This window comes from Trachypithecus francoisi, unplaced genomic scaffold (assembly GCF_009764315.1).
Source record: "Trachypithecus francoisi isolate TF-2019V2 unplaced genomic scaffold, Tfra_2.0 Lachesis_group12, whole genome shotgun sequence".
Taxonomy (NCBI): Eukaryota; Metazoa; Chordata; class Mammalia; order Primates; family Cercopithecidae; genus Trachypithecus; species Trachypithecus francoisi.
Genome location: NW_022681457.1, coordinates 12,641,392 through 12,668,947, shown reverse-complemented (window position 1 = coordinate 12,668,947; position 27,556 = coordinate 12,641,392). Strand labels below are relative to the sequence as shown.

The 27,556-nt window shown below is 44.7% G+C and overlaps 1 protein-coding gene across 3 annotated transcripts; it reads right to left on the bottom strand.

Annotated features, from left to right (window-relative positions):
- Window positions 1–247: 247 nt before the first annotated feature.
- Window positions 248–8,406, bottom strand: ZNF304 (zinc finger protein 304). Of its 3 annotated transcripts, none has more exons than XM_033224612.1 (4): window positions 7,929–8,405; window positions 6,877–6,957; window positions 5,421–5,547; window positions 248–4,094 (listed from the first exon to the last, which is right to left on the bottom strand). In XM_033224612.1, the coding sequence occupies exons 3-4, from the start codon at window positions 5,452–5,454 to the stop codon at window positions 2,272–2,274; spliced, it is 1,857 nt and encodes a 618-aa protein (XP_033080503.1). In that variant the 5' UTR covers window positions 5,455–5,547; window positions 6,877–6,957; window positions 7,929–8,405; the 3' UTR covers window positions 248–2,271. The 3 variants fall into 3 exon arrangements, with proteins under 3 accessions (XP_033080503.1, XP_033080505.1, XP_033080502.1); XM_033224614.1 differs by lacking the exon at window positions 6,877–6,957 and adding an exon at window positions 4,709–4,862 and having other exon boundaries at window positions 7,929–8,404; XM_033224611.1 differs by lacking the exon at window positions 6,877–6,957 and having other exon boundaries at window positions 7,929–8,406.
- Between the last annotated feature and the right edge of the window lie 19,150 nt (window positions 8,407–27,556).

The following is a 27,556-nucleotide window of genomic DNA, read 5'->3' as shown; positions in this document are numbered from 1 at the left end:
AATGGTACAGCCACTTTGGAGGATAGCCTGGCAGTTTCTTACAAGACTAAACATACTATATGACAGAGAAAACTGCACTCCTTGGCATGTATCCAAATGAGTTGAAAACATGTCTACAGAAAAACTATACAAATATGTAGTAGGTTTATTCATAACTGCCAAAACTTGAAAGCAACTGTCCTTCAATAAGTAAATGGATAAAGAAACTGAGGTATATTTATAGAACGGAATATCATTCAGCCATAACTTGCACACGAATTTTCAGAGGTTTATTTGTAGTAGCCAAAATCTGAAAGTTACCCAAACATCCATAACAATTAAGTTGACAAAAAAGAAAACTTGTGGTATACAATGAAATACTACTCAGCAATACAAATGAGTAAACAATTGATTCATGCAACAGGATAATGGATTAACCTTAAAATAGTTATGTTTACTGAAAAAGTCAGAGCCCCACCCCCTAAAAAGTACACACCATATGGTTTCATTTATAAAATTATAGAAAATGCTTGCTGTTGCTTGTGAATTGTGGAAAACAAGATGAGGAAAGACTGAGGATTATAAAGGGACAATCTTTTGTTGTGTTGGATATCTTGACTGTGGTGGTTTCATAGGTGTATACACATGCTGACACATAGCACATTTTACACTTTACATATATGCAGTTTATTGCATGTTAATCATACCTCCATAAAGCTGTTAAATAAATGTTCCTCATTAAAATCTATATATACTGTTCCACTAGGAAAATTAGATGTCAACTATTTTGGCTCTACCATACTCCTCTCCCTACAATTTAGGAGTGTGAGCCCTGCCTCAATGTTGCTAAAAATTGGTGAGCAATGAAGTCCGTATCCACCTCAGTCACTAGGGATGCTGGCTGGGTCAGAGAAGACCCATCCCTGGATCTCTCTTCTGTCACTGCTGAGGTTCCTGTCTGTGCAGTGATGGCTGTAAGGTCAACTGCCCAGGGAGACACAGGAGTCCACATTTAGATTATTTCCTCTGACAGTGGCCTTGGCCACAGGAGATACAAACGTCTGAAGGTACTGAGAATTTCTATGCACCCCCATCCCACACCATCATAACTGCACCAATATTTGTGGATGCCCCTCTAGAATGTTTGTCTCCTTTGGTTTGCCACAGTCATCCCCACTCCATTATCTCAGTGTTTATGTGCCAATCATGATTTTCACATTGCCCTAGAGGTCTTACAGTCAGTGCCACTTGCCTGTGGGATTCTGGATATCAGGGACTTGATCCTGTACAGGTACAGAAGACAGCAATCCCTCAACAGTGCTGGGGAGTACGTGACAGTTTAGGGACCCAACTTATGGTGCTTCCAGAAGCACAGGAGATTTTCACACCAACTGTGCCCTCATTGGGCTCACAGGAAATCCTGGCAGCCAGGCCACAAAGTTAGGCACAAAATTTTTTTTAGTCTTTCCAGCAGGCCTAGGACAATGGTGTAAATTAGGTCAAACTAGACTGAGAGCTGTCTTCTGCCATCCTTTGGTCCCCTCTGAGGCACATAAAGGTGGTGCCCACAAAAGGTGTTACTCCCTTCATGACAGAACCCAATTCTTTTCTCAATCTACTCTACACAGTAACAAAATCCCCAAGAGTAAAGGCTGCCACAACAGGCCTTTATCATTGTCTAAACCAGAGCAGCATGGGACAAGCAGTTCCAAATTTGGGCGATTTGGCAATAAGACAAGTAAGTCACAGCTATCACGTTTCCTGACAAAATCTTGTCAGGAAATCCCAGCAGACCCTAGCTCAGGTCCTTTTAGCCAGAGCTAGATCATGTTTGCTCAGAACTTAATCATGAGGGAAAAGATGAGGACCCTCAATGGTGGGGGGTTAGGTGGGGGGGGGGGCGGTCCTTGAAAATACTCATGATTATCTGCAGGGAACAGGAAAGAAAGCACGGAAGTCTGCCTTCCCTGAGCAAAATGGAGTGATTGATACACACAGCTGGTAGCAATAAGATGGCTTCCGCCACAGGCACTGGCAGTGATATAATTCCATCGAGAACCCTAGACAGTTACAAAGTGCAACACGCCTCATGAAAGCTTCCCACGTATGTGGTGCTTATCAGGCATCTCCCCAGGGTGGAATGAATATACGATGCTCATCCGCTAGCCGATGGTTCTCTCACAAAGGGTACTCACAGAACATTGCTCTGGTGTGAATCCTATGAGGATGACCAAGAAGATGACATATTTTCTGCATTCATAAGGCCTTTCTCTTTGTGTGAATTTTCTGGTGTTAAACAAGTTTAAGAGATGCAGCTAAAGGGTCACCAAAACTGTTGCACTCATGAGGTCTTTCTCCAGTGTGAGCTTTCTGGTGACGAACAAGATGGGAGCTTCTGCTGTAGGCTTTCCCACATTCACTGCATACATAAGGCTTTTCTCCAGTGTGAACCCTCTGGTGTAGAATGAGGCCAGAGTTACGGCTAAAGAATTTCCCACATTCACTGCACTCATAAGGTCTTGCTCCAGTGTGAACTTTCTTGTGTTGAACAAGGTGGGAGCTGCTAATGTAAGCCTTCCCACATTCGCTGCACACATAAGGCCTTGCTCCTGTGTGAACCCTCTGGTGCAGAATAAGGCTGGAGTTGTGGCTAAAGCATTTCCCACATTCATTGCACTCATAAGGCTTTGCTCCAGTGTGAATTCTCTGGTGTACAATAAGGTTGGAGCTATGGCTGAAGAATTTGCCACATTCACCACACTCATAAGGCCTTTCTCCAGTGTGGATTTTTTGGTGTTGCACAAGTGTGTCTTTACGGCTGAAGGCCTTCCCACATTCACTGCACTCATAAGGCCTTGCTCCAGTGTGAATTATCTGGTGCTGAACAAGTGTGTCTTTGCAGCCAAAGGCCTTCCCACATTTGCTGCACACATAGGCCCTTGCTCCTGTGTGGACTCTCCGATGTTTAATGAGGCTAGAGTTATGGCTAAAGAATTTTCCGCATTCTATGCATTCATAAGGCCTTGCCCCAGTATGAATTCTCCAGTGTTCAATAAGGTGGGAGCTTTGGCTAAAGAATTTTCCACATTCACTGCACTCGTAAGGCCTTTCTCCAGTATGAAATCTCTGGTGCTGAACAAGTGTATCTTTACGGCTAAAGGCTTTCCCACATTCATTGCACTTATAGGGCCTTTCTCCTGTGTGGATTCTCTGGTGCTGAACAAGGTGGGAGCTTCTGCTGTAGGCTTTTCCACATTCACTGCAATCATAAGATCTTTCTCCAGTGTGAACTCTCTGGTGCTGAACAAGTGTGTCCTTGCGGCTGAAGGCCTTCCCACATTCGCTGCATGTATAATGTCTTTTCCCAGTGTGGAATTTCTGGTGCATTTTTAGGTGGTGCAAGTGAATGAAGGCTTTTCCACACTCCTTACACACATGAGATGTTTCTCCACTGTGGATTTTTTTGTGATTAGTAAGAGCTGATTTCTCCTTGAACACATTTCCACATGGTAGGCATCTAAAGGGTCTCACCTCAGGATGAGTTATCTGGCTGTCAAGAAGAGTGAAGGTGTCCAGGAAGGCTTTTCCTTCTTCACCACAACTGAGGAGCATCTGTCCATCATAGTCTCCTTGGTGTTGCCCGAGACTGGAGCTGTGTGGGAAAGACTCCATGCATTCAGTCCTTCCCCATGGACTCACCCTATTGTAAGTGGTCTGGTGCTGGAAGAGGCCAGAGCTGTCTGGTAAGTCCATCCCTTCTTCCCTGCAGCTAAAGGATCTCCCTAACATGCAAACTGTACAGCTCTTCACAAATGAGGCCCCTCCATCATCCCCTCTGAAGCAATTCTCTCTATTATGTTGCTTCTGGTGCTGGTAAAAGTCTGCACTGGATGAGAATCTTCTCCTACACGGCCCACGTGTGCACAGTTTCTGTGTAGGGTGTGATCCCTGGTGTTCAGCCAGGTGCAAAATGTCTTTCAAGAGTGGGTCGCACATCTCACATGGGTGTGCTTTCTGGAAGAGACCTGGCTCAGCAGTCCTGACCTGTGACACTCCTTCTACAGAAACACTCTGCTCAGAAGGTGCCTCCTCATTTTCTGCTTCACACGAAAAACCTGAAAGCAAAACGATGCTGGTGAAGTGCATGTTGACTGTGGTGGGAGGCAGCAGCCCTATCACAAATGTGTGTCTACCACCAATGCGAGTCCACTGGCTTGTTGGCAGGACAAGAGAGCCAGGAGCAGTGTAAAGAAGGGGTTGGTTGTCAGTACAGGGCCTATACAGGTCACAGAATGGAGGAACCCTAACTACGGGGTAAAGACCTAAACACAATGGCATACAGGATAGGGAGGAGAGGTTAAGCCTCTAGCTGATTTCTCTGCAAGAGGGTTTCAGCAGGGCCTTGGCTGCTGGTGTCAGGTGAGCTCTGTGCAAATGGGTGTGTCCATGCCCAGGAAAATCTGACTCTGAGTAAGTAGCTAGTTCTCAAGGACTATTTAATGAGCAAAACTCATAACACATTCAAGTAAGCTGGTGTTGAAGAGAGGAAGTGAGACATGGAGGCCAGAAACGTGGGAAAACACCCGAAGGATGGACGACAGGTGACAAGTGACAAATGGGAGAGTGCCAGGAACGAGGAAAGAAAAGTAGATGTGAAGAATCACTATGGGCCTTGGCGACAAAACATTGACAAACACAAAATAAGCTGAAGGTTCGATGTGAACCCAACCGTAACAGACACCCTCTTCCAGCTCCCATTCAGCACGGCCAGGCCCTCTGCAGGTCTCCTTTACTGTGGCTGCAGTGATGTCTGCCCTGTCAGGCACCCAAGGTTTTCTGCCCCTCTCCAACTGGGCAACTGCGTGGGACTGGGAAAATGAAAGCTCTAAAGCCAACAGAGTGCAGGTGAGTGGCGCAGCTAGGCCCACTCCACAGAGAAAACAGACTGTTTAGAAAAAATACTCTCCAAGGAGGAGGTACCAGGACAGCCCTGTAATCACCACAAGAAGTGATTGCGTCAGCTCCTGTAATTCCTGGCACCGTCAGGCCCCAGGAAATGTCATCCAGAGGATGAGGGGAGAACCTAGGACAAAGAGGTGCAAGACCTTATCTCTGCAAAAAGTACAAATAGCTGGGAGTGGTGGCATGCACCTATAGTACCAGCTACTCAGGAGGCTGAGGTGGGGGGATCACTTGAGCCCAAGAGTTTAAGGCTGCAATGAACCACGATCACAATCCTGCACTGTAGCCTGGGTGACAGAGTGAGACTCTGTCTAAAAAACAAACAAACAAACAAAAACCCTCAAAATAACAACAAAAAATGCTCTGACCAGATTCCCAGTGCACTGAAACTGGAGAGATAATTAATTTTTATTGTTTGAAGTTACTAAGCTTTGGGATAATTTGCCACGTAGCATTAGACAACTAAAACACAGACTTACCTAGTGTGGCCACAAGTGCAAAGTTCTCCAGCATCACATCACGGTACAGGAATCTCTGAGCCTCCTCAAGGAGTTCCCACTCCTCCCGAGAGAAGTACACGAACACATCCTCGAAGGTCACACAACTCTGCCATGATGAGTACAGTTGAGTCCACATGCAGCATCTCTCCCCAGAACTCCCTCCTCCCTAGTCTATGCACTCACACACCCACCCTTTAGTCCCTCGCCTCCCCAGCCTCCCAACTAAGAGGAGATACAGACCTTGGCACCACTATGTCGGCTCTCTCCTCATGTCCCTCTCCCCACGGTGTCCAGCCCAGAGCAGAACCAGGCAAGTGTGCAGACAGATGCTGTCTCAACCCTGGGTCTGCCGTGAAGGGTCCCAAACACGCTCCTACCAACCAGTTCTCCTGGTGCTGTCCAGACAATGCCTCTAAACACAACCAAACTTCAGCTCCATCTTCTCCCACAAGCTGCCTATACTAGATTCTTAAGGCCATCAGTTCACACTCCTCCCAAAGCGCACATTACTCTTTGGACTACACCTTCCTCACATCTGAGATCCCGACCACCACTGGTCCATGCCATAGGCACCTCCATTACATCTCTCCTCCCCCATCCCACTCTGCATGCGGTGTCAAGGAAGTGCTGGTGTCTTCACACTATCTACCACTGCCACCCAGGTGCCTAAGCAACAGACCCAGTTTTCTCTCAGTCTCCAGTTTCAACTTTCTTACTCAATAACAACATTACCACCATGACCTGAAGATACCCCATCCCACTCCACACACTGGCCACCATTTTTTTCAACTTCTTCAACAGAACCCTTCCCCAGAACTAAAATCCTGTGTGTCTTCTTGAGGCCTCAACTAAGATATTGACTGAGATCTCTTTTTTTTTCTTTTTTTTTTTTTGAGATGGAGTCTCACTGCTCTGTCACCCAGGCTGGAGTGCAGTAGCGCGATCTAGGCTCACTGCAAGCTCCGCCTCCCAGGTTTACTTATGCCATTCTCCTGTCTCAGCCTCCTGAGTAGCTGGGACTACAGGCGCCCGCCACCATGCCCAGCTAATTTCTTTTCTTTTCTTTTTTTTTTTTTTTTTAGTAGAGACGGGGTTTCACCGTGTTAGCCAGGATGATCTCGATCTCCTGACCTCGTGATCCGCCCGCCTCGGCCTCCCAAAGTGCTGGGATTACAGACGTGAGCCACCATGCCCGGCTGACAAGAGACCTCTTAACCTAAACATGACCGAAACCTAATTGCTGATATAACCACTAAAAATCATACCTGCTGCCAACTTCTCCATCTCAGTTGATGGCATTTCCATAATTTTACCAGCTACAGCAAAAACCAACCAACCTTAGGGTCATCCACAACTCTCTTCTCTCATTCACCCTTCACATCAAAAAATCCAATCACCCTACTTAACAAACAGAAAATTTACCAACTTCTCTCACTTCCACAGCCACCCCTCTAGACCAGATACTATCAACACTACTGCAGTAGCTCCTCCCTCGTGCTCACAGTCTGTTCTCAACCTGAAAGCCAGAGAGAGCTTGTTAAAATCCAAGTCAGATCATCTCCCTCCTCTGCTCCAAATCTCCCACGACTTTTACCACACTCAGGACAGGGGTCCAGCTCCTCAGCCAGCCATTCCTGCCTCACTCCTTCCTCTGATATCTGTTTCCAACAAAGGTAATTAAGACCTGAGGTTCCCTGAGCACTCCCAACTCAATCCTACAAGCATTTGAGCGTACCTGTTCCTGGGTCTGATATACTTTTCCAGTACTCATCCCATTGGTCGCCAGGTGGTGACTTCTCCACATAACTCCATACAACTCATGGCCCAGATTCAGGACACTAAACTAGAAATGACCTCCATTCACCGCCCCCAGTCTCAAGTGAAGAGAGACATGTGAAGAATCCCAGGATATCATTACTATGTCTCATAAGAGAATCTGGTCAGCTTTACTTATAAACTACATATAAAACCCATACCTTCTCTAATCTCTGCTGCCACCACTCTGGCCCACACCATCAAAGCTCACCTGGACTATTTCAGTAGACTCCATCTTGATCTTCCCATCTATCCTATACCCCCGAGTCTACCCACCCTGCAGCCAGAGGGAGCCTTTTAAGAACTGCGTCAGAGGACCTCCCTTCTCTGTACCAAACCTTGCATGACTCTCAGCACCCTTAGAAGAGAGGACCAGCTCCTCGGGCTGCCATTCCAGGCCCACCTCTGACCCCCAGTCCCTGTTCTCACCAGGCACAGACGGTTCCCGGAACTCTCCAAACTCATTCTCATCTTCATGCATGCATTTGTACGCACTGCCCCGCGCCTTCGAGTCCGTTCCACACCTTATGCCATAGATAAGGGGGGCGGAACCCCTCCACATAATGCGACAGTGACCACCCTCCCGGGTGGTCAAGACAAGTGCGCGATGACAGCGAACATCGCAGGACACACAACCAGGCTGGTGTGCACTTGAGGGACTCCCCCACTCACCTGAGCCCGGTCCATCAGCACCGCCGCTGCCATGAGAAGCAGGCGAACGTGAGAAGTGGGTGAACGGGCTGTGCCCTGTGGGCTCAGCCGAAACCCCACGCCTCCACCGCGCTGGACGCCCTCGGGCTGAGTGTAGCACTGCGAGTCTCAGTCTATCCGGTGTAAAAACGCTCACAAGACTAAGGCGGCTGCCTCCGGCGGAGACAAGGGCAAGAGGGCGTGTGTACAGGAGGCCTCGGTAAGAGCCCAGCCCCGGCAGACACCTCCGCGAGAGGCCGCCCTTCCCACGACAGGGGTCATGGATTGTAACAAAAGTGCGGAGGAAGGTCCTGCAGCCTCCACTGTCTTTCCTTGCTAGGTTCCGCGAGACCCGAGTAGAAAGCCGACCCCATCTAGGACTCAGCCTTCACAACCAGAATGCACAGACCGGGCAAAGGAAAAATACGTCACGACGGCGACGCCAGAAGTCTCGCCCCGCCTCCCCGAGCAGCAGGAAACACCCAGTTTCTGGGCTGTCATTGGCTGCACTCCGGCTACCAATACGCTGGGCACAGATTTCTGGGTAATGTAGTTTGTACTCTGCATCCAACCAGGCAACGAGCGACTTTCGGGTTCTCCCGGATGTCCGCCAAGAGGCGTCGCGCTGGGAGGGAAGAAAGAGTGAAAACTGTGTTTCGGAGGCCAAAGCTGCTTTTAAAGGGTATGCACCCTGATTTCCATGGCCACCTGGGACAAGGCCACGGCACTGAAATCGCCAGCAAGGGACCCATTCTTTAATCCTTCTGCTTCTGAGGCCCTGGGAGACCTGCTTCACCTCTCTCAGATTTGGAGATTGAAACGTATTAATAAATTGAACAATGTCTGTATTTCGTTTGTGGGCCTTTTTGTAAAACATTGAATGTCCTTCTAGTTTTTTTTAACATATAAAGAAAAGAGATGTAATTTGCTACCTTTCTGCTGGCTGCACAGGAAGCATGGTGCTGGTATCTGCTTCTGGTGAGGCCACAGGAAATTTTTATTCATGGTGAAAAGCGGAGGAGCTTGCAGGTAACATGGCCTCTTCTAATTCATTTATTCCCAATTTGATACGTGGTTTTACAGCATCAGCTTCACTATTAACTTATAAAAACTGTAAATTCTTGGACCCAATCTACACCTTCTGATAAACTCTGGGGATGGGACCCTAGCTCAAGTTCAAGAACTGGAGGTCTTTAAAAGTCATTAGCCAAACAAACAAACAAACAAAAATCAGTAAGATGAAAAATACTACAGCCAACCTCATTGGAAACATGGGAAGTGAGGTAAAAAGTACTTAACGCTGGGCCTGGCACATCGTGCTAAATACATACAAGCTCAACACAAGGTTCTCACACACACTGTTTTAGAAAGATAAATCAAAGATCCACCTTTTCAGGATCAGTGGTGATTTTGAAAAAAACGAAACAAAACCAAAGTACAACCAGGCGCGGTGGCTCACGCCTGTAATCCCAGCACTTTGGGAGTCCGAGGTGGGCGGATCACGAGGTCAACAGATGGAGACGACCTGGCTAACACGGTGAAACCCCGTCTCTACTAAAAATACAAAAAAAATTAGCCAGGTGTAGTGGCGGGCACCTGCAGTCCCAGTTACTCGGGAGGCTGAGGCAGGAGAATGGTGTGAACCCGGGAGACAGAGCTTGCAGTGAGGTGAGATCGAGCCACTGCACTCCAGCCTGGGCGACAGAGCAAGACTCCGTCTCAAAAACAAAAACAAAACAAAAAAAGTATAATCATTCCTTCACTCATCAAGTAGCATCATAGATAATAGTTATAATTTTTTTTTTTTTTTTTGAGACAGAGTTTCGCTCTTGTTGCCCAGGCTGAAGTGCAATGGCGTGATCTCGGCTCACTGCAACCTCGGCCTCCCAGGTTCAAGTGATTCTCCTGCCTCGGCCTCCTGAGTAGCTGGGATTACAAGCGTACACCACAGCGCCCGGCTAATTTTTTATTTTTAGTAGAGATGGGGTTTCTCCATGTTGGTCAGACAGGACTCGAACTCCTGACCTCAGGTGATCCACCAGCCTTGGCCTCCAAAAGTGCTGGGATTACAGTGTGAGCCATGGCGCCCGGCTCAGTAATGGTTATAATTTTTGCACAAAAACACAGCTATATATCACTAGACTCATTTAATTGAAAAAAATCACATGCAAGAGGGTTTCATAAACTACAGGTAGGTGTATGGTCCAGAAGACACATTCTTACAGGCCATATGATTCAAAACACAGAACTATTAAGACTAATTGCTCTTCATAGTTTTTAACTCCACTGTCCACTTAGGTGTCACGGTAGTTAAAATTTTATAACCTGGTTTATTTTATGAGATGACACAGAAATAATTCATATTTTATTTAAAGAAAAATATATACACACATAATTTATATATACACATACATACACATACATAATTTATATACACACATACATAATTATATATGTATAATATAAATTATCTGTCTCCACTCAAAGCCAATATAAATTTAGGTGTCAGGGACACAATGGAATAACATACTGAAGCAGTTACGGATATAACTGCCAACAGATTTCTATGTACAACAAATGCACTAAGAAAAACTGAAATAAGACTATTTAAAGCCCAAAATGAGAAATTTAATGGATAAAAATAACTGGCATAAAATAAAACTTTTAAGATCTTTGTTGGCCGGGTGCGGTGGCTCAAGCCTGTAATCCCAGCACTTTGGGAGGCCGAGACGGGCGGATCACGAGGTCAGGAGATCGAGACCATCCTGGCGAACACAGTGAAACCCCGTCTCTACTAAAAAATACAAAAAACTAGCCGGGCGAGGTGGCGGGCGCCTGTAGTCCCAGCTACTCGGGAGGCTGAGGCAGGAGAATGGCGTGAACCCGGGAGGCGGAGCTTGCAGTGAGCTGAGATCTGGCCACTGCACTCCAGCCTGCGCGACAGAGCGAGACTCCGTCTCAAAAAAAAAAAAAAAAGATCTTTGTTAAGGTTGAAGGAAAGTGATCCCAGGTGAATGGTCTGTGATGACAGAAGAAATGAGGATCTGAGAGGGGTGCATCTATGGATTAATGAGACCACTCATCATCTTTTTTTTTTTTTTTTTTTTTTTTGAGACGGAGTCTCCCTCTTTCGCCCAGGCTGGAGCACGGTGGCCGGATCTCAGCTCACTGCAAGCTCCGCCTCCCGGGTTCCCGCCTTTCTCCCGCCTCCGCCTCCCGAGTAGCTGGGACTACAGGCGCCCCCACCACGCCCGGCTAATTTTTTGTATTTTTTTAGTAGAGACGGGTTTCACCGTGTTGGCTAGGATGGTCTCGATCTCCTGACCTCGTGATCTGCCCGTCTCGGCCTCCCAAAGTGCTGGGATTACAGGCTTGAGCCACCGCGCCCGGCCAGAGACCACTCATGATCTTTATAAAATATTAATACTGCCAGGCATGGTGGCTCACGCCTGTAATCCCAGCACTTTGGGAGGCCGAGGTGGGTGGATCACAAGCTCAGGAGTTCGAGACCAGACTGCCTAACATGGTGAAACCCTGTCTCTACTAAAAGTACAAAAATTAGCCAGGCGTGGTGGTGTGTGCCAGCAATCCCAGCTACTCAGGAGGCTGAGGGAGGAGAATCACTTGAACCTGGGAAGCAGAGGTTGCAGTGAGCTGAGATTGCTCCACTGCACTCCAACCTGGGCAACAGAGTGAGACTCCATCTCAAAATAAATAAATAAATAAAAATAAATAAATAAATAAATAATAAAATAAAAGATTAATACTTACTTCTTGGAAACAGAATGGTGGAATTACCATGCATATCCTCAATAGTATATAAATTGATATGGGCAAATTAACCAATGTACAAATTTCTTATATTTCTTGAGGAGAGCAAAGACATTAACTCTATAATGTATTAAATAACTGTTTTAAAGCTTAAACATTAACTGAATCAGAGTATATATCTTACAAATTTGAAGAAAAATGGAAATGTAAAGAAATAAAACATTAAAAAAATAAAGTACACACAATGAGTAAGGCAAAGAAACACACACACACAACCAGAGGATGTATATAAACCCAAATATATCAGCTATCTCATGAAATGAGTATGGAATAAATTCTCAAATTAGCAGTTAGTAAGTTTTGATGTGCTAAAACTTTCCAAAAGGCCAGGCACAGTGGCTCATGCCTATAATTTCTGCACTGTGGGAGGCTGAAGCAAGAGAATTACTTGAGGTCAGGAATTCTATTAATAGATCAGCCTGAGCCACGTAGCCAGGCCCCATCTCTACCAAAAAAAAAAAAAAAAAAAAAAAAGTAATAGCAGGGTGTGGTGGCACAAGCCTGTAATCCTAGCTACCTAGGAGCTGAGCCAGGATGATGACTTGAGCCAAGGCTGCAGAGAGTTTTGATAGTGTCACGGTACTCCAGCCTGGGTGACACAGTAAGACTGTCTCTCACTAAAAAAACAAAACAAAACAAAAAATCCAACAGTAGTATGGATACAAGAAACACTTCTAGAGTATAATATTAGAAAACCATATGAAACAGCTTTGGGAAAAATATATTTCATACAACAAAGAATTAACACATGAAAATAAAAATTTATATCAGAAAGTATCAGTATTAAAGAAACAATCGCTGGCCAAGCACGGTGGCTCATGCCTGTAATCCCAGCACTTTGGCAGGCCAAGGCAGGCGAATCAGGAGTTCGAGACCAGCCTGGCCAACATGGTGAAACCCTGTCTCCACTAAAAATACAAAATTAGCCAGGCGTGGTGGCAGGCACCTGTAGTCCCAGCTACTCAGGAGGCTGAGACAAGAGAATAGCTTGAAACCAGCAGGCGGAGGTTGCAGTGAGCTGAGAGGTCATGCCATTGCACTCCAGACAGGGTGACAAGAGCTAAACTCCATCTCAACAAAGAAAAAAAAAAAAAAAAAAAAAAAAGAAAGAAAACAAAGAAAAAAGAAAGAAACGATCACCAAGAAATTATATTTTGAGAGGGAGGGATTGCATTGGGGTGTTATACATGATATAAACGTTATGCACATGTACCCTAGAACTTAAAGTATAATAAAAAAAATAAAAATAAAAAATAAAAATAACAAAAAAGAAATTATATTTTGAACTGTATGTAATGTATAATGCTGATTTGTATTACCTAAAGCAACAATTTTTAAAAGGATAAAGACATAAATCTATGAATATGTTGAGCATTTTTATGTCTGTTATCTCAGCAATTAGTAGAAACAACCAATATAAAATTGTTAAAGTTCCAGTGAATTCTCAGGCTAAGATTGATAATTCTGGCCTAATAAATACAAATATAGGATGCTTATATTTAGTACAACTGAATATTTACAGAACTATCAATATAGATAACTAAAAAGTATCTTCAATTCACATGGAGTGAAATAAGACATAGGATGCTATCAAGATATGAATCAATAAGAGAGATACATGGAAAATATAAAAAGAAGCATTTGGAAATTAAGTTACAAGATATTGAATAACTCATGCATCACAAAAGACAGTTTCAAATAATGGTACTACAATATATCCTTTTTTTTAATTTTGGAGATGGAGTCTTGCTCTGTCGCCCAGGCTGGAGTGCACTGGCGTGACCTCGGCTCACTGCAAGCTCCGCCTCCTCGGTTCACACCATTCTCCTGCCTCAGCCTCCCAAGTAGCTGGGACTACAGGCGCCCGCCACTATGCCCGGCTAATTTTTTGTATTTTCAGTAGAGGCGGGCTTTCACTGTGTTAGCCAGGCTTGTTTCGAACTCCTGACCTCAGGTGATCCACCTGCCCCGGCCTCCCAAAGTGCTGGGATTACAGGCGTGAGCCACTGTACCTACAATATATTCTTTAGAGATTTTTTAATACAATTTTATAAGGACAGTAATAACTTTAAATACAGATCCTATAAGTAAATAAAGAATGATCATTAAAAATGATAAATGTACCTCAAAAACACTGAAAATAATCCACAGCAAAGAAAAGCACACTAAGAGAATGATTCCATTCATATGAATTTCAAAATCAAACAAAAAAAGTATTAGTGATACTCACGTAAGGTGTCAAACGATGAATGAAAAAAGAAAATGAGCAAAGTAAAATTCTAGGTAAGTTTCCTCTAAAGTATAAGATGGAATTTGTAATCTGAGTCGCGTTTTAAAATTTTGATATTACCAATTCTACTTTTTATTATCTGGGGTGTGTGTATTGGTATTTACTATATCTTTTCATCTATTTTTCATATGTGTAATTTAAACAAGATAAAATGGACAAACTGTCAGTGTTCAGCATTTGATGAATATTTGCATATCAACATCCACATAAACCCCACTTATACAAAGATGCAGAAAATTCTCAACAGCCCTGAAAAGAGGTAACCATTATTCTGTCCTTTATCACCATGCATAAGATTTGCCTGGTTTTTTTTTTATTTTTGGACTTATCTACAGAACTCTACAGTATGTATCTGACATATTATCATCAATGTCTTTTTCTATGAGATTCACTGGTGCTGTTGCATGAACTAGTAGTTGTGGGGTTTTTTGTCTTATTTTTATTTCTGTGTATGTGAAGCAGTAGTTTTCATTGCTGTGTTTTCTTCCATTTTATGACTACAGTTGACCCTTACATGATACAAGTTTGAACTGTGTGGGTTCACTCATACATAATTTTTTTCAACAGATAGGTAGGAAAAATTTTGGAGATATGAAAAATTGGAAAAAATTCACAGATGAACTGTGTAACCTAGAAATATGGAAAACATTAAGAAAAGCCAGATGTCACGAATGCATAAAATATATGTAGATACTAGTCTATTTTATCACTTGCTATCACAAAGTATATACAAATCTATTTTTTTCTTTCTCATGTTTATTTTAGGTTCTGCAGGTACATGTGCAGGTTTGTTTCATAGGTTAATTGCAAGTCACAGGGGTTTGGTGTACAGACCATTTCGTCACCAAGGTAACGAACATACCAGTAAGTAGTTTTTCAATACTCACCCTCCTCCCACCCTCCACCTTGAAGTAGGCCTCAGTGACTACTATTTCCTTCTTAGTGTCCATGTGTACTTAATATTTAATCCATGTGTATTCTCACTTATAAGTGAGAACATGCAGTATTTGTCTTTCTGTTCCTGCATTAATTCATTTCGGGTAATGGCCTCCAGCTGCATCCATCTTGCTGCAATATTCCATAGTGTATATGTACTTCATTTTCTTTATCCATTCCACTGTTGATGGGTATCTAGGTTGATCCATGTCTTTGCTATTGTGAATAATGCTGCAATAAATGTACAGGTGCATGTGTCTTTTTGGTAGAAAGATTTATATATTTTTGGGTATATACCTAGTAATGGGATTGCTGAATCAAGTGGAAGTTCTGTTTTTTGTTTTGTTGCTGTTGTTGTTGTTTTTGCAATGTGGCGATCTCAGCTCACTGCAACCTCTGCCTCCCAGGTTCAAGTAATTCTCCTGCTTCAGCCTCCCAAGTAGCTGGGATTACAGGTGGGCGCCACCATGCCCGGCTACTTTTTTGTATTTTTAGTAGACACGGGGTTTACCATGTTAGCCAGGCTGGTCTCGAACTTCTGACCTCAGGTGATCAGCCTGCCTTGGCCTCCCAAAATGCTGGGATTACAGGCGGGAGCCATCGCACCCAGCCAGAAGGTCTTAAGTTCTTTGAGAAACCTCCAAACTGCTTTCCACAATGGCTGAACTAATTTACTTTCCCAGCAGCAGTGTATAAGCATTCCCTTTTCTCAACAATCTCTCCAACATCTATTATTTTCTGACTTTCTTTCTTTTTTTTTTTTTTTGAGATGGGGTTTCGCTCTTGTTGCCCAGGCTGGAGTACAATGGCACAATCTCAGGTCACTGCAACCTCTGCCTCCTGGGTTCAAGTGATTCTCATGCCTCAGCCTCCCAAGTAGCTAGGATTACAGGCATGCACCACCCTGCCTGGCTAATTTTGTAGTTTAGTAGAAACAGGATTTCTCCGTATTAGTCAGGCTGATCTCGAATTCCTGACCTCAGGTGATCCACCCACCTTGACCTCCCAAAGTGCTGGGATTACAGGCTTGAGCTACCATGCCTGGCCTATTTTGTGACTTTCTAACAGCCATGTTGACTGGTGTGAGATAGCATTTCATTGTGGTTTTGATTTGCATTTCTCTAACGATTAGTGATGTTAACCACTTTTTTTTCATATGCCTGTTGGCTGCATGTTTGTCTTCTTTTGAAAAGTGTTTGTTCATGTCCTTTGTCCATTTTTAATGGGGTTGTTTTTGGCTTGTTAATTTGTTTAACTCCCTTACAGATTCTGAGACCACTGTCAGAGGCGCAGTTTGCAATTTTTTTCTTCCCTTGAGTAGGTTGTCTGTTTACTTGTTGATGGTTTATTTTGCTGTGTAGAAGCTCCTTAGTTTAGTCAGGTCTCATTTGTCTATTTTGCTTTTGTTGCAATTGCTCTTGGCATCTCCATCATGAAATCATTACCAGGGCCTATATTTGGAATGTATTTTCCTAGGTTTTATGCTAGGTTTTTTTTTTTTTTAATAGTTTTAGGTTTTACATTTAAGTCTTTATTCCATCTTGAGTTGAATTTTGTACATTGTGGAAGGAAAGGATCCAGTTGCAATCTTCTGCGTATGGCTAGCCAGTTATCCCAGCAGCACTTATTAAATAGAGAGTCCTTTCTCCATGGTTTGTTTTTGCTGACTTTGTTGAAAATCAGATGATTGTAGGCAGCTTTATTTCTGGGTTCTCTAGTTTGTTCCGTTGGTCTATGTGTCTGGTTTTTGTTTGTTTGTTTGTTTGTTTCCGGTACCATGCCGTTTTGGTGACTCTCACTGTCTGGTACAGTTTGAAGCTGGGTAAAACGTGATGCCTTCAACTTTCTTCTTTTTGCTTAGGATTCTTTAGAGCCTGTTTGGGCTCTTTTTTGGTTTCATGTGAATTTTAGAATAGTTTTTTCTAATTCTGTGAAAAATGTTGCTGCAATTCATCAAACAATCAGGTCTCAAAAAACAACTATTAGAGGAAGGAGGCAGAATCTGAGCGCAGCTGCTCACCCAGCCAAGACAGACCAGCCCCCTGAAATCTGTTGAATATTTTACAAGACTCCTGACTCCCAAATCCTTCATTGCAAAGTTTTAGGGCAGTAAATATTGGGGCTGCTTAGGGGAAGGAGAAGGTGATGCACAGTGCCCAGCCATGGTACTCATATCCCATACTCTAGGAAACCAGGGAAAGGAGTCATGCCACGACACAACGTTGGACAGAGACAGCTGGTCCATGAGGAAAAAGTGAAGAACAAAACCCAGCCCAGGAAATTAGGAATTAAACCCAAGCCCCGATATCTATACCCTTATTAAGTCCTATCGGTTGAGTTTTGACTAGACCCTGCAACTCTTTTAGAATGCACAGAATATAGCAAAAGTGACAGGAAGTCATTTATGAGAATAAATTACAAAAATACCAGCTTCCTCGTGGATGCTGTCTCTTGTTCATTCTTGTGAAAACCAAATGTCTGATGGTGACCTGCCTATGGTAGAGACAACAAGACAAGAATCTCAGGGAGGCTTCTTGCCAATTGCCAGCAGGGAACTGACTAATTCAGTCCAACAGCTTCCTCCTCATGTGTGTAAGCTTGTCCACTTATCCTTCAGATGAGATAGCAGCCCTGTAGGATAATTAGGCCATATAGTCATGAAAAGAACTTGAGCTAGAAGTACCCCAGTAAGTTGTACCTAATTCTTTTTTTTTTTTTTTGAGATGGAGTCTCGCTCTGCCGCCTGGGCTGGAGTGCAGTGGCCGGATCTCAGCTCACTTCAGCTCACTGCAAGCTCCGCCTCCCGGGTTCACACCATTCTCCTGCCTCAGCCTCCTGAGTAGCTGGGACTACAGGTGCCCGCCACCACACCTGGCTAGTTTTTTGTATTTTTTTTAGTAGAGATGGGGTTTTACCGTGTTAGCCAGGATGGTCTCGATCTCCTGACCTCGTGATCCACCCGTCTCGGCCTCCCAAAGTGCTGGGATTACAGGCTTGAGCCACCGCGCCCGGCCAATTGTACCTAATTCTTAACTCACAGAAACTGAGAGAATAAATGTCTGTTTTGTCAATCCACTAAACTTTGGGGTAATTTTCCATGTTGCAACAGATAACTAAAGCAGGGTTTTCCCAGTGTGGTTACGAGTGCAAAGTGCTTCACATCACTGGGCCAGAGTCTTTGAGCCTCGTCAAAGAGTTCCCACCCCTCCCAGAAGTACATGAACACATCCTCAAAGGTCACACGACCTTTTCATGATGGAGACAGCTGGGCTCACAAGCAGCATCTCTCCATAGAGCACCAACAGTCTATCCACTCACACACATATACCCTGGTCCCTCTCCTCCCCAGCCTCCCAACTCAGAGAAAATACAAGGCCTTGACACCACAAGTGTGTGCTCCTTCCTCATGTCCCTGTGATCACTATAACTAATCAAGAGCAGAACCGGACAGGCAGGCAGTCATCTAAGCTATGGATCTGGCATGCAGAGTCCAAATGGTCTCCTGTCCACCAGTTCTGGTTTCGTCCAGACTACGCTTCCAAGCACAATCATTCACCTCAACCTTTTTCCATAAGCCCCCAGTACTACAGCCTTAAGGCTGTCAGTTCATACTCCTACGTGGTCTCTGTCTCCCCCATCAACTTTTAGTCTCAACTCTGCATCCAGAAGGAACCTATTGTATGTAATCTATGAAATTTGTGTCCGTGTGTGTGTGTGTGTGTGTGTGTGTGTGTGATGGAGTCTTGCTCTGTCACCTAGGCTGGAGTACAGTGGCATGATCCCAGCTCACTGCAACCTCCACCTACCGGGTCAAAGTGATTCTCCTCCCTCAGGGACTACAGGCACTGGCCACCACACATGGCTAATGTTTGTTTGGTTTTCTTTTTGAAGTAGAGACGCTGTTTCACCATGTTGGCCAGGCTGGTCTCAAACTCCTGATCTCAGATGATCCGCCCGCCTTGGCCTCCCAAAGTGTTGGGATTATAGGCGTGAGCCACCACACGTGGCCAATCTGACAAATTGTTACAGGACTTTTCCCTAGTTCAGCTAAAGATGGGGTCCTTGTCTGTCCCACCATCAAAAAAATTTAGGCTCCCAGACAGTTTGAAGGATGAGTAAAGCAGGGTTTTATCGGGTGAAAAGGAAGAAAAGGGGGAAACGGGGACTCTCCACAGGGCCAGAGTCCCTTGCTAAAGTGCTTCCCCCCACACTCCCACACCTCTCCCCCGACCCCCATGCTCCACCCGCACACCCCGTTTGAATCCCCGGTTCCACACAGGAAGAGGAGGGGCCAGGCTTCTCCCTGCTGCAAATGGCGAACTTCCCGAGGCTCCACCCCAGTGGGCAGGCTGGTTGGAGGTTTTTGGGGGACTCCTTCCCACCTGGCTGTTTCAAAATCACCTCAATGCCCTGATGCAAATTTTCAGAAGAAAGGCCTAGCTCCTTAGGTTGCCATTTCAGGCCTGACTTCTGCCCCACTGTTTTCTGTTCCCACAAGTATCATGGAAATCTTGATCATTCTCAACTCAGTCTCATCTCCAAGTATTCGCACACTCCTGTTCCCCTGACTAGGACACCCTTCCCTGCAGGTTAACCCATTTGTTGCCAATAATGAGAACTTATCTTTTCGCGTGGGCTCAGGATCCTGGGCCAAAAATGAGTCCATATAAAGACACTGATACAAAGAACAGGGAGAAAGAGCAGTAAAGTCTTAGGACACCACTGCCTGCCACGAAGAGGATAGAGACCAAGAAAATCTGAGAAGGTGAGGCCCCTGGTTCCCCTCCATTCACCTGCACTGACTTCATCAGTACCAACCCGGCCACCCAACATGAAGATGCAAGCATGAAAGGCAGGCAACAAGGAGAGCCCCGGGGACCCAGTCTAGCCCTACCTTGGGTGGGGTCACTTCAGGGTGCTTGTTGCCTTCTGAGCATCACTACAAAGTAGTGCAAAATGCTTACAAGGGGCTGGGAGCAGTGGCTCATGCCTATAATCCCAGCACTTTGGGAGGTGGAGGTGGGTGGATCATCAGGTCAGGAGATTGAGACCATCCTGGCCAACATGGTGAAACCCTGTCTCTACTAAAATACAAAAAATTAGCCGGGCATGGTGGTGCGTACCTGTAGTTGCACCTACTCGGTAGGCTGAGGCAGGGGAATCGCTTGAACCCTGGAGGTGGAGATTGCAGTGATCCGAGATCAGCCACTGCACTCCAGCCCCTGAGACACGGTGAGGCTCCGTATCCCAAAAAAAAAAAAAAAAAAAAAAAAGCGTACAACGCTCAGGCCACTGCTTGGGGGGCTATGGCAACGTAGTGTGGGTGCGGGACCATGCAGGACCGGAGCACGCATGTTCCTGGAGGGCGCACAGCAAACCTGAGGTGCCAGGCCACCTGAGCCAGTCTGGAACGCTGAGTCTCAGGGAGACAGAGACGGAGCTGGGGCTCTCGATCTTTCTCCAGCGTCCCAGAGAGGGCATCTTGCAGTAGCTGTACAGACCACGTGGCCGGAGCGGAAAATACAACCATAGAAAGTTCTTTCCAAGGGAAACCGGAAGTCCCTCCCTGACACCACAGGAAAGGACCCTCTCCTGAGTTATCATTGGCTCAGACTTTCGTGAGAAAGTGCAAGCAATGGAATTCTGGGTAAAGTCCCATATATTCCCATGTGCTTGTGCCTGTTCGGTTCTCTGTGGGTAAAGTGGCACCACTAGGAAATAGTGTAGAAGTAAAGTTCCAGGGTTCCAACCACAGGGGTCCTTACCTCAGAGTACTCACATTTCTGTGGATATTGGAGGCAGGGAAGACTCGTTCCTGATTTTCCTGTGTGGCCCTGGACTCACCCCTTCACCTCTCCCAGAGCTGGGGTCCAAGATTTAAAATGAAAAATAAATTCAGTCTTTTGCTCCAGGAGCTGCCAGGCAGTAACATTAATAAAAGGGCCTTTAATTCAGTGGTTACAAAGTTGTGGTCCCTAGACCAGTAGCATCTTCATAACCTGAGAACTTGATAGAGATGCAGGCTCTATGGCCTGACACAGGCCTACTGAATCAGGAACTCTAGGGATGGGATTTAGCGTCTGTGACAATACCATGACTAGAATGGGAAATACTACTTTGCTCCTCATAGGAATGTACATAAAAACTGTTATCACATTGTATTCATTTTTTTTTTTTTTTTTTTTTGAGACGGAGTCTCGCTCTGTCGCCCGGTCTGGAGTGCAGTGGCAGGATCTCAGCTCACTGCAAGCTCCGCCTCCCAGGTTTATGCCATTCTCCTGCCTCAGCCTCCCGAGTAGCTGGGACCACAGGCGCCCACCACCTCGCCCAGCTAGTTTTTTGTATTTTTAGTAGAGACGGGGTTTCACTGTGTTAGCCAGGATGGTCTCGATCTCCTGACCTCGTGATCCGCCCGTCTCGGCCTCCCAAAGTGCTGGGATTACAGGCTTGAGCCACCGCGCCCGGCCTGTATTCAATTTTAAAAAGAACTATTGTTATTATTGTCATTAGCATTAACATCAAAATGCTTTCACATATACTCTGTGGGAGGCTAAGCCTCAGCAGGATCCTTGGCATTTATCAAAACATAAAATACAATGACACCCTAACTCAGCAGCTAGCCTCGTAGGTATGATTAAAGGTTTTACATGAAAGCACACATTTGGGTTATTTCTTAAACAGTTCAGAAAAAGTGTTCCTAAAACCATAGGTAGGCATGCTACTTGAGACTCATTATTACAGGCCACAAGATTCAAATTTTGGGACTGTAGTCCCAGTTACTCGGGAGGCTGAGGAGAATGGCTTGAGTCTAGGAGTTCAAAGCTGCTACGAGCTATGATCCCGCCACTGTACTCTAGCCTGAGCAACAGAGCAAGACCCTGTCTGTAATACTAAAATTTTACAAAGAATATTCAAATTTTGGAAATAGCAGGACTAATTGCCCTCAGACCTAAGTGGAGGGTAGAATTCATCCAGTTTCAAGTTTGTGACTTTAGAGGATACTTCCTGATTCATCTTTAATTCACAGTAGCCAAAACCTGCCTCTCTACCTCTTGTTCTTCCTTCTGGCACTCAAGGCAAGTAGATTCAATCACAAACTTGATTATGAGAGGGTCGTGCCTGAAACTAAGAGACATAGGTAATGTCCTGTCCTCATCAAAACATCACCGGCTGGGTGTGGTGGCTCATGGCTTTAATCCCAGCACTTTGGGAGGCCGAGGCAGGCAGATCACCTGAGGTTGGGAGTTTGAGACCAGCGTGACCAACATGTAGACATGGAGAAACCCCGTGTCTACTAAAAGTACAAAATTAGCTGGGTGTGGTGGCATACGCCTATAATCCCAGCTACTCTGAAGGCTGAGGCAGGAGAATTGCTTGGACCCGGGAGGCTGAGGTTGTGGTGAGTGGAGATCACACCATTGCACTCCAGCCTGGGCAACAAGCGTGAAACTCTTGTTGTCTCCAAAAAAGCAAAAAAACAAAAAAACAACAAACAACAAAAAAAATCACCATCACCCCCGGGCACAGTGGCTCATGCCTGTAATCCCAGCACTTTGAGAGGCTGAGGTGGGTGGATCACCTGAGGTCAGGAGTTCAAGAGCAGCCTGGCCAACATGGTGAAGCCCCGTCCCTACTAAAAATACAAAAATTAGCCAGGAGTGGTAGTGGGCCCCTGTAATCCCAGCTACTTGGGAGGCTGAGGCAGGAGAATTGCTTGAACCCAGGAGGCGGAGGTTTCAGTGAGCTGAGATCGTGCCATTGCATTCCAGTCTGGGCGATAAGAGCAAAACTCTGTATCAAAAACAAAAACAAAAACAAAACACCACCATCAACCCATCACCTGAACCTGCAGCTCCCATGGGACCACTAAATTTTGGGAAGGTATGAAAAAGGGAACCACTGAAGATATCTCTAGAATGCTGCATGAATGAAAACACAATTAAGACACAATTTCTTTTTTTTTTTTTTTTTTGAGACAGAGTCTCGCTCTGTGGCCCAGGCTGGAGTGCAGTGGCCGGATCTCAGTTCACTGCAAGCTCCGCCTCCTGGGTTTACGCCATTCTCCTGCCTCAGCCTCCCGAGTAGCTGGGACTACAGGCACCCACCACCTCGCCTGGCTAGTTTTTTGTATTTTTTAGTAGAGACGGGGTTTCACCATGTTAGCCAGGATGGTCTCGATCTCCTGACCTCGTGATCCTCCTGTCTCGGCCTCCCAAAGTGCTGGGATTACAGGCTTGAGCCACCGCGCCCGGCCAAGACACAATTTCATAATCACTTCTGCCCATATTCCATTGTCCACAGCTCACTCACATGGCCCCAAATTAAGTGTAAGGAAAGCTGGAACATGCTTTCCCCCAGGTGTTCAGAAACAAACAAACAAATGAAAATGTGATTAGTTAGCATCTAGCCAATTCATGGCACGATCCATCCATTTGTTCACCAGATACAGATTTTATTATTTCTACTATGCATTCTACCCTGTCACTCCATTATTCCAACAACTCAGTATCCTCCAATCACTGACCCCATATCACTGTTACAATCTCTAGGGTGTATTTTCCTTTGCATCAGATTCAAATTTTGTTTCTGTAGCACAGGAAAACTATAGTCACAATATAAATTGTCTCCACTCACATCCAGTATATAGTGACTCATGGATGTAGTGGAAGGATACAGTGAAGTTACTGAAGAAATAAGTGCAAACTTAGATTTCTATCCACAGCAATAGTGTTTTTCAAGAAAGAGTATAAAATAAGACCATATGAAGTAAAAAATGAAAATTTTAGGTAAAAAGGTAACCTGAAAGGTTAAATTTAAGGCAAAAGAAAAGTGATTCCGGCCGGGCGTGGTGGCTCAAGCCTGTAATCCCAGCACTTTGGGAGGCCGAGACGGGCGGATCACGAGGTCAGGAGATCGAGACCATCCCGGCTAACACGGTGAAACCCCGTCTCTACTAAAAATACAAAAACTAGCCGGGCGAGGTGGCCGGCGCCTGTAGTCCCAGCTACTCGGGAGGCTGAGGCAGGAGAATGGCGTAAACCCGGGAGGCGGAGCTTGCAGTGAGCTGAGATCTGGCCACTGCACTCCAGTCCGGGCGACAGAGCGAGACTCTGCCTCAAAAAAAAAAAAAAAAAAAAAAAGAAAAGTGATTCTAGGACAAAGATCTGCATGATATAAGGAATGCATCTGTGGATCAATACAATTATTCATTATCTGTATAAAACATGAACAATATCCCCTTGTTGAGTAGAACAACAGAATTACTATGCCTCAATACCACTACATGATAACCTGCCTTATATTATCCAAGAGGAGGGTAAAGGTATTAATAACTCTATACCCTGATGTGTTAAATACATGTGCAATCATTTTCAGCTTAAAGACTAACAAAATGAGTGTATACATTCCAAATTAAAAGGAAAATTAATATTAATAATCTATATGTTTTTAAAAGAAAGCACAAGAAACAAAACTGAAGAAAAGATAAGCATAAAATAAGAAGATGCATTTAAGCCCAAATACATTAGCTATCACATGAAAAGAACATGGAATAAATTATTGAATAAGTAGGCAGTAATTTTTGATGAGTTAAAAATATACAGTAATAATTAGTTCATAGCTTACATATCTAAGGTATAATGTCATATAAATATATTAAGTCGAAGTCTAGAAAATACATACCTGTAATTATTAAACACAAATACACAAAAAATGCAGATTTGTATCTGACACATAGAAATAAGGGAGAAAACATCAGCAGGAAAACATACTTTACAGTTTTAAACATGAATTCAAATTACATAAAACAATTTTAGTATAATGAGAATAAAGGGTTAAATCTCTAAACAAACCAGTCTGCTTTAAGATTCATTATCTCAGTAATAATATCAAAAAAGGCAGCCATAACATTGGTACAGTTCTGGGGCCGGGCGCGGTGGCTCAAGCCTGTAATCCCAGCACTTTGGGAGGCCGAGACGGGCGGATCACGAGGTCAGGAGATCGAGACCATCCCGGCTAACACGGTGAAACCCCGTCTCTACTAAAAATACAAAAAAATTAGCTGGGCGTGGTGGCGGGCGCCTGTAGTCCCAGCTACTCGGGAGGCTGAGACAGGAGAATGGCGTGAACCCGGGAGGCGGAGCTTGCAGTGAGCTGAGATCGGGCCACTGCACTCCAGCCCGGGCGACAGAGAAAGACTCCGTCTCAAAAAAAATAAATAAAAATAAAAACAAAAAATAAAAAATAAATAAAAAAATAAAAAAGGCAAAAAATTAATAGAATATTTAAACTTAGAGATAATTCAAGACTACACCTTAGATATTCCCCTAGACCTGTCCAAAAAAAAAAAAAAAAAAAAAAGGAATGATATATAAGAAAACATGCAAGAAAATAATACAAAATTTGAACTTCCTTTATAGTAAGTGAAAACATAGGGATGGGGGTATAGATTTAGGAAAGACAACCATACATCTGACGTATCATTTTATATACTGCAAATATTAATTTTGCAAAGAGAAAGATGTACAGAGCCATGTGGGGGTTTGCACGGAACTCATGGGGAGACACTGGCTGCCACAATTTAGGAAGACTAACAGAAAACCTCAGCTGACATTCCTTTAATCGGTGTGGATAAATGGTTTCCCCTCAAAACTGGCAATGACAAGGCTAGAAAATACTGGGCATCTGAGAAACTGGATCCTCCAGAGATTTTAGTTCACTGAGGGATGGGAAGAGGTCTGAGAGGTCTGTAGGGTGAAGGTTTTTCCCAGAACTTCCAAACAGCCTGGGTCACCTCAGAAAATGTTGGGCTAATGTTCAATCTAGGTTTAGAGCTTTGCATGGTGAGTGCCACAGAATGGGGCAAAAAGAGGGAGAAGATATTTCAGAAAATGAGTATGAAGTGACAATCTACAGCAGTGAGAGGGGAAAGTGTGAAAATTGGGTGTTCATTAATAGAAATAATTTCTTACTTTTGATATTCTATGGCAGTAAACTGTGAGATGATTACTGGAGTACAGGGAGTTTATCGAGATATGAACTCAGGATGTACAGGAATGAAAATGAGGCAGTGAGATGGAACAGCGGGCACAATAAAACTTTATGAGTGGCCAGGCACGGTGGCTCACACCTGTAATCACAGGTTGCAGTGAGCTGAGATCGTGCCATTGCACTACAGCCTGGTGACAGAGCGAGACTCTGTCTCAAAAAACAAAAACAAAAACAAACAAACAAAAAAAACAAAAAACCCTCCATCCCTAACACCTTGGTGACTATGTTTATATCCCTAGAGTGCAAGGATTGGGATGGCTGAGGACTGAGCCTGGTTAACCTTAACTACTAGGTTCCCCTCCCCTCTTCTACAGTGGGTTTCTTTTTATAGGCTCTGACATGGGACATAAATATCCATTCACTTTGCCCGCTCCAGTAATTTCGTGCCCTTGTTCTATATATACTTGTCACTGATCTGCGATGCTTCCGAACGAGGAGACAAGCCATTTCCCACAAAAGCACACATATATCTTTACTTCAGGGCACTTCTCCCAACACAAAGGTAATGCCCACTTGTACTGGTCCAACTTCAGGCCACGGAGAGGATTTCTCTACATCCCTGGCCACATCACAACCACTCAAGGCAGGTTGTGATGTATCAGTCTGTTTGCAGCTTCCTCCAAACATCAGGATGATCCGTCTATAAATAAGGCTGAGGTTTTTTTTCCCTATTTTTCAGCCAACCAAAAGTGTAAGAGTCGGATTCCATTTTTTTTTTTTTTTTTTAAGACAGAGTCTCACTCTGTCGCCCACGCTGGAGTGCAGTGGCACATTCTCGACTCACTGCAGCCTCTGCCTCTGGGTTCAAGCGATTCTTGTGCCTCAGCCTCCTGAGTAGCTGGGACTACAGGCACGCACCACCATGACCAGCTAAGTTTTTGTAGTTTAGTAGAGACAGAGTTTTGCTATGTTGGCCAAGCTTCTTTTTTTTTTTGAGATGGAGTCTTGCTCTGTCACCCAGGCTGGAGTGCAGTGGCGTGATCTCAACTCACTGCAAGCTCCACCTCCCGGGTTCACGTCATTCTCCTGCCTCAGCCTCCTGAGTAGCTGGGACTACAGGTGCCTGCCACCATGCCCGGCTAATTTTTTATTTTTTTTTTGTATTTTTAGTAGAGACGAGTTTTCACCATGTTAGCCAGGATGGTCTCGATCTCCTGACCCCGTGATCTGCTCGCCTCGGCCTCTCAAAGTGCTGGGATTACAGACGTGAGCCACCGCGCCCAGCAGGCCAAGCTTGTCTTGAACTCCTGGCCTGAAGCAATCCTTCCTCCTTGGTGTCCCAAAGTGCTGGGATTACAGGTGTGAGCCACCATGCCTGGCCTCTGACTCCATTTTTATAGGTGACATTTGACTGTTGCCAGTTTAAAAGCTCCACCTCCCCTTTGGCCCACTTTTAAGCAACCTGATTAAAAAAGCGTACATGCTCCTTCCCTTTGCATAGCAGCAGAGTCAAACTCTCACCCCCACCTAGTAGCAAGGCAGAAGGAGGCAGTGCAAGGCAATG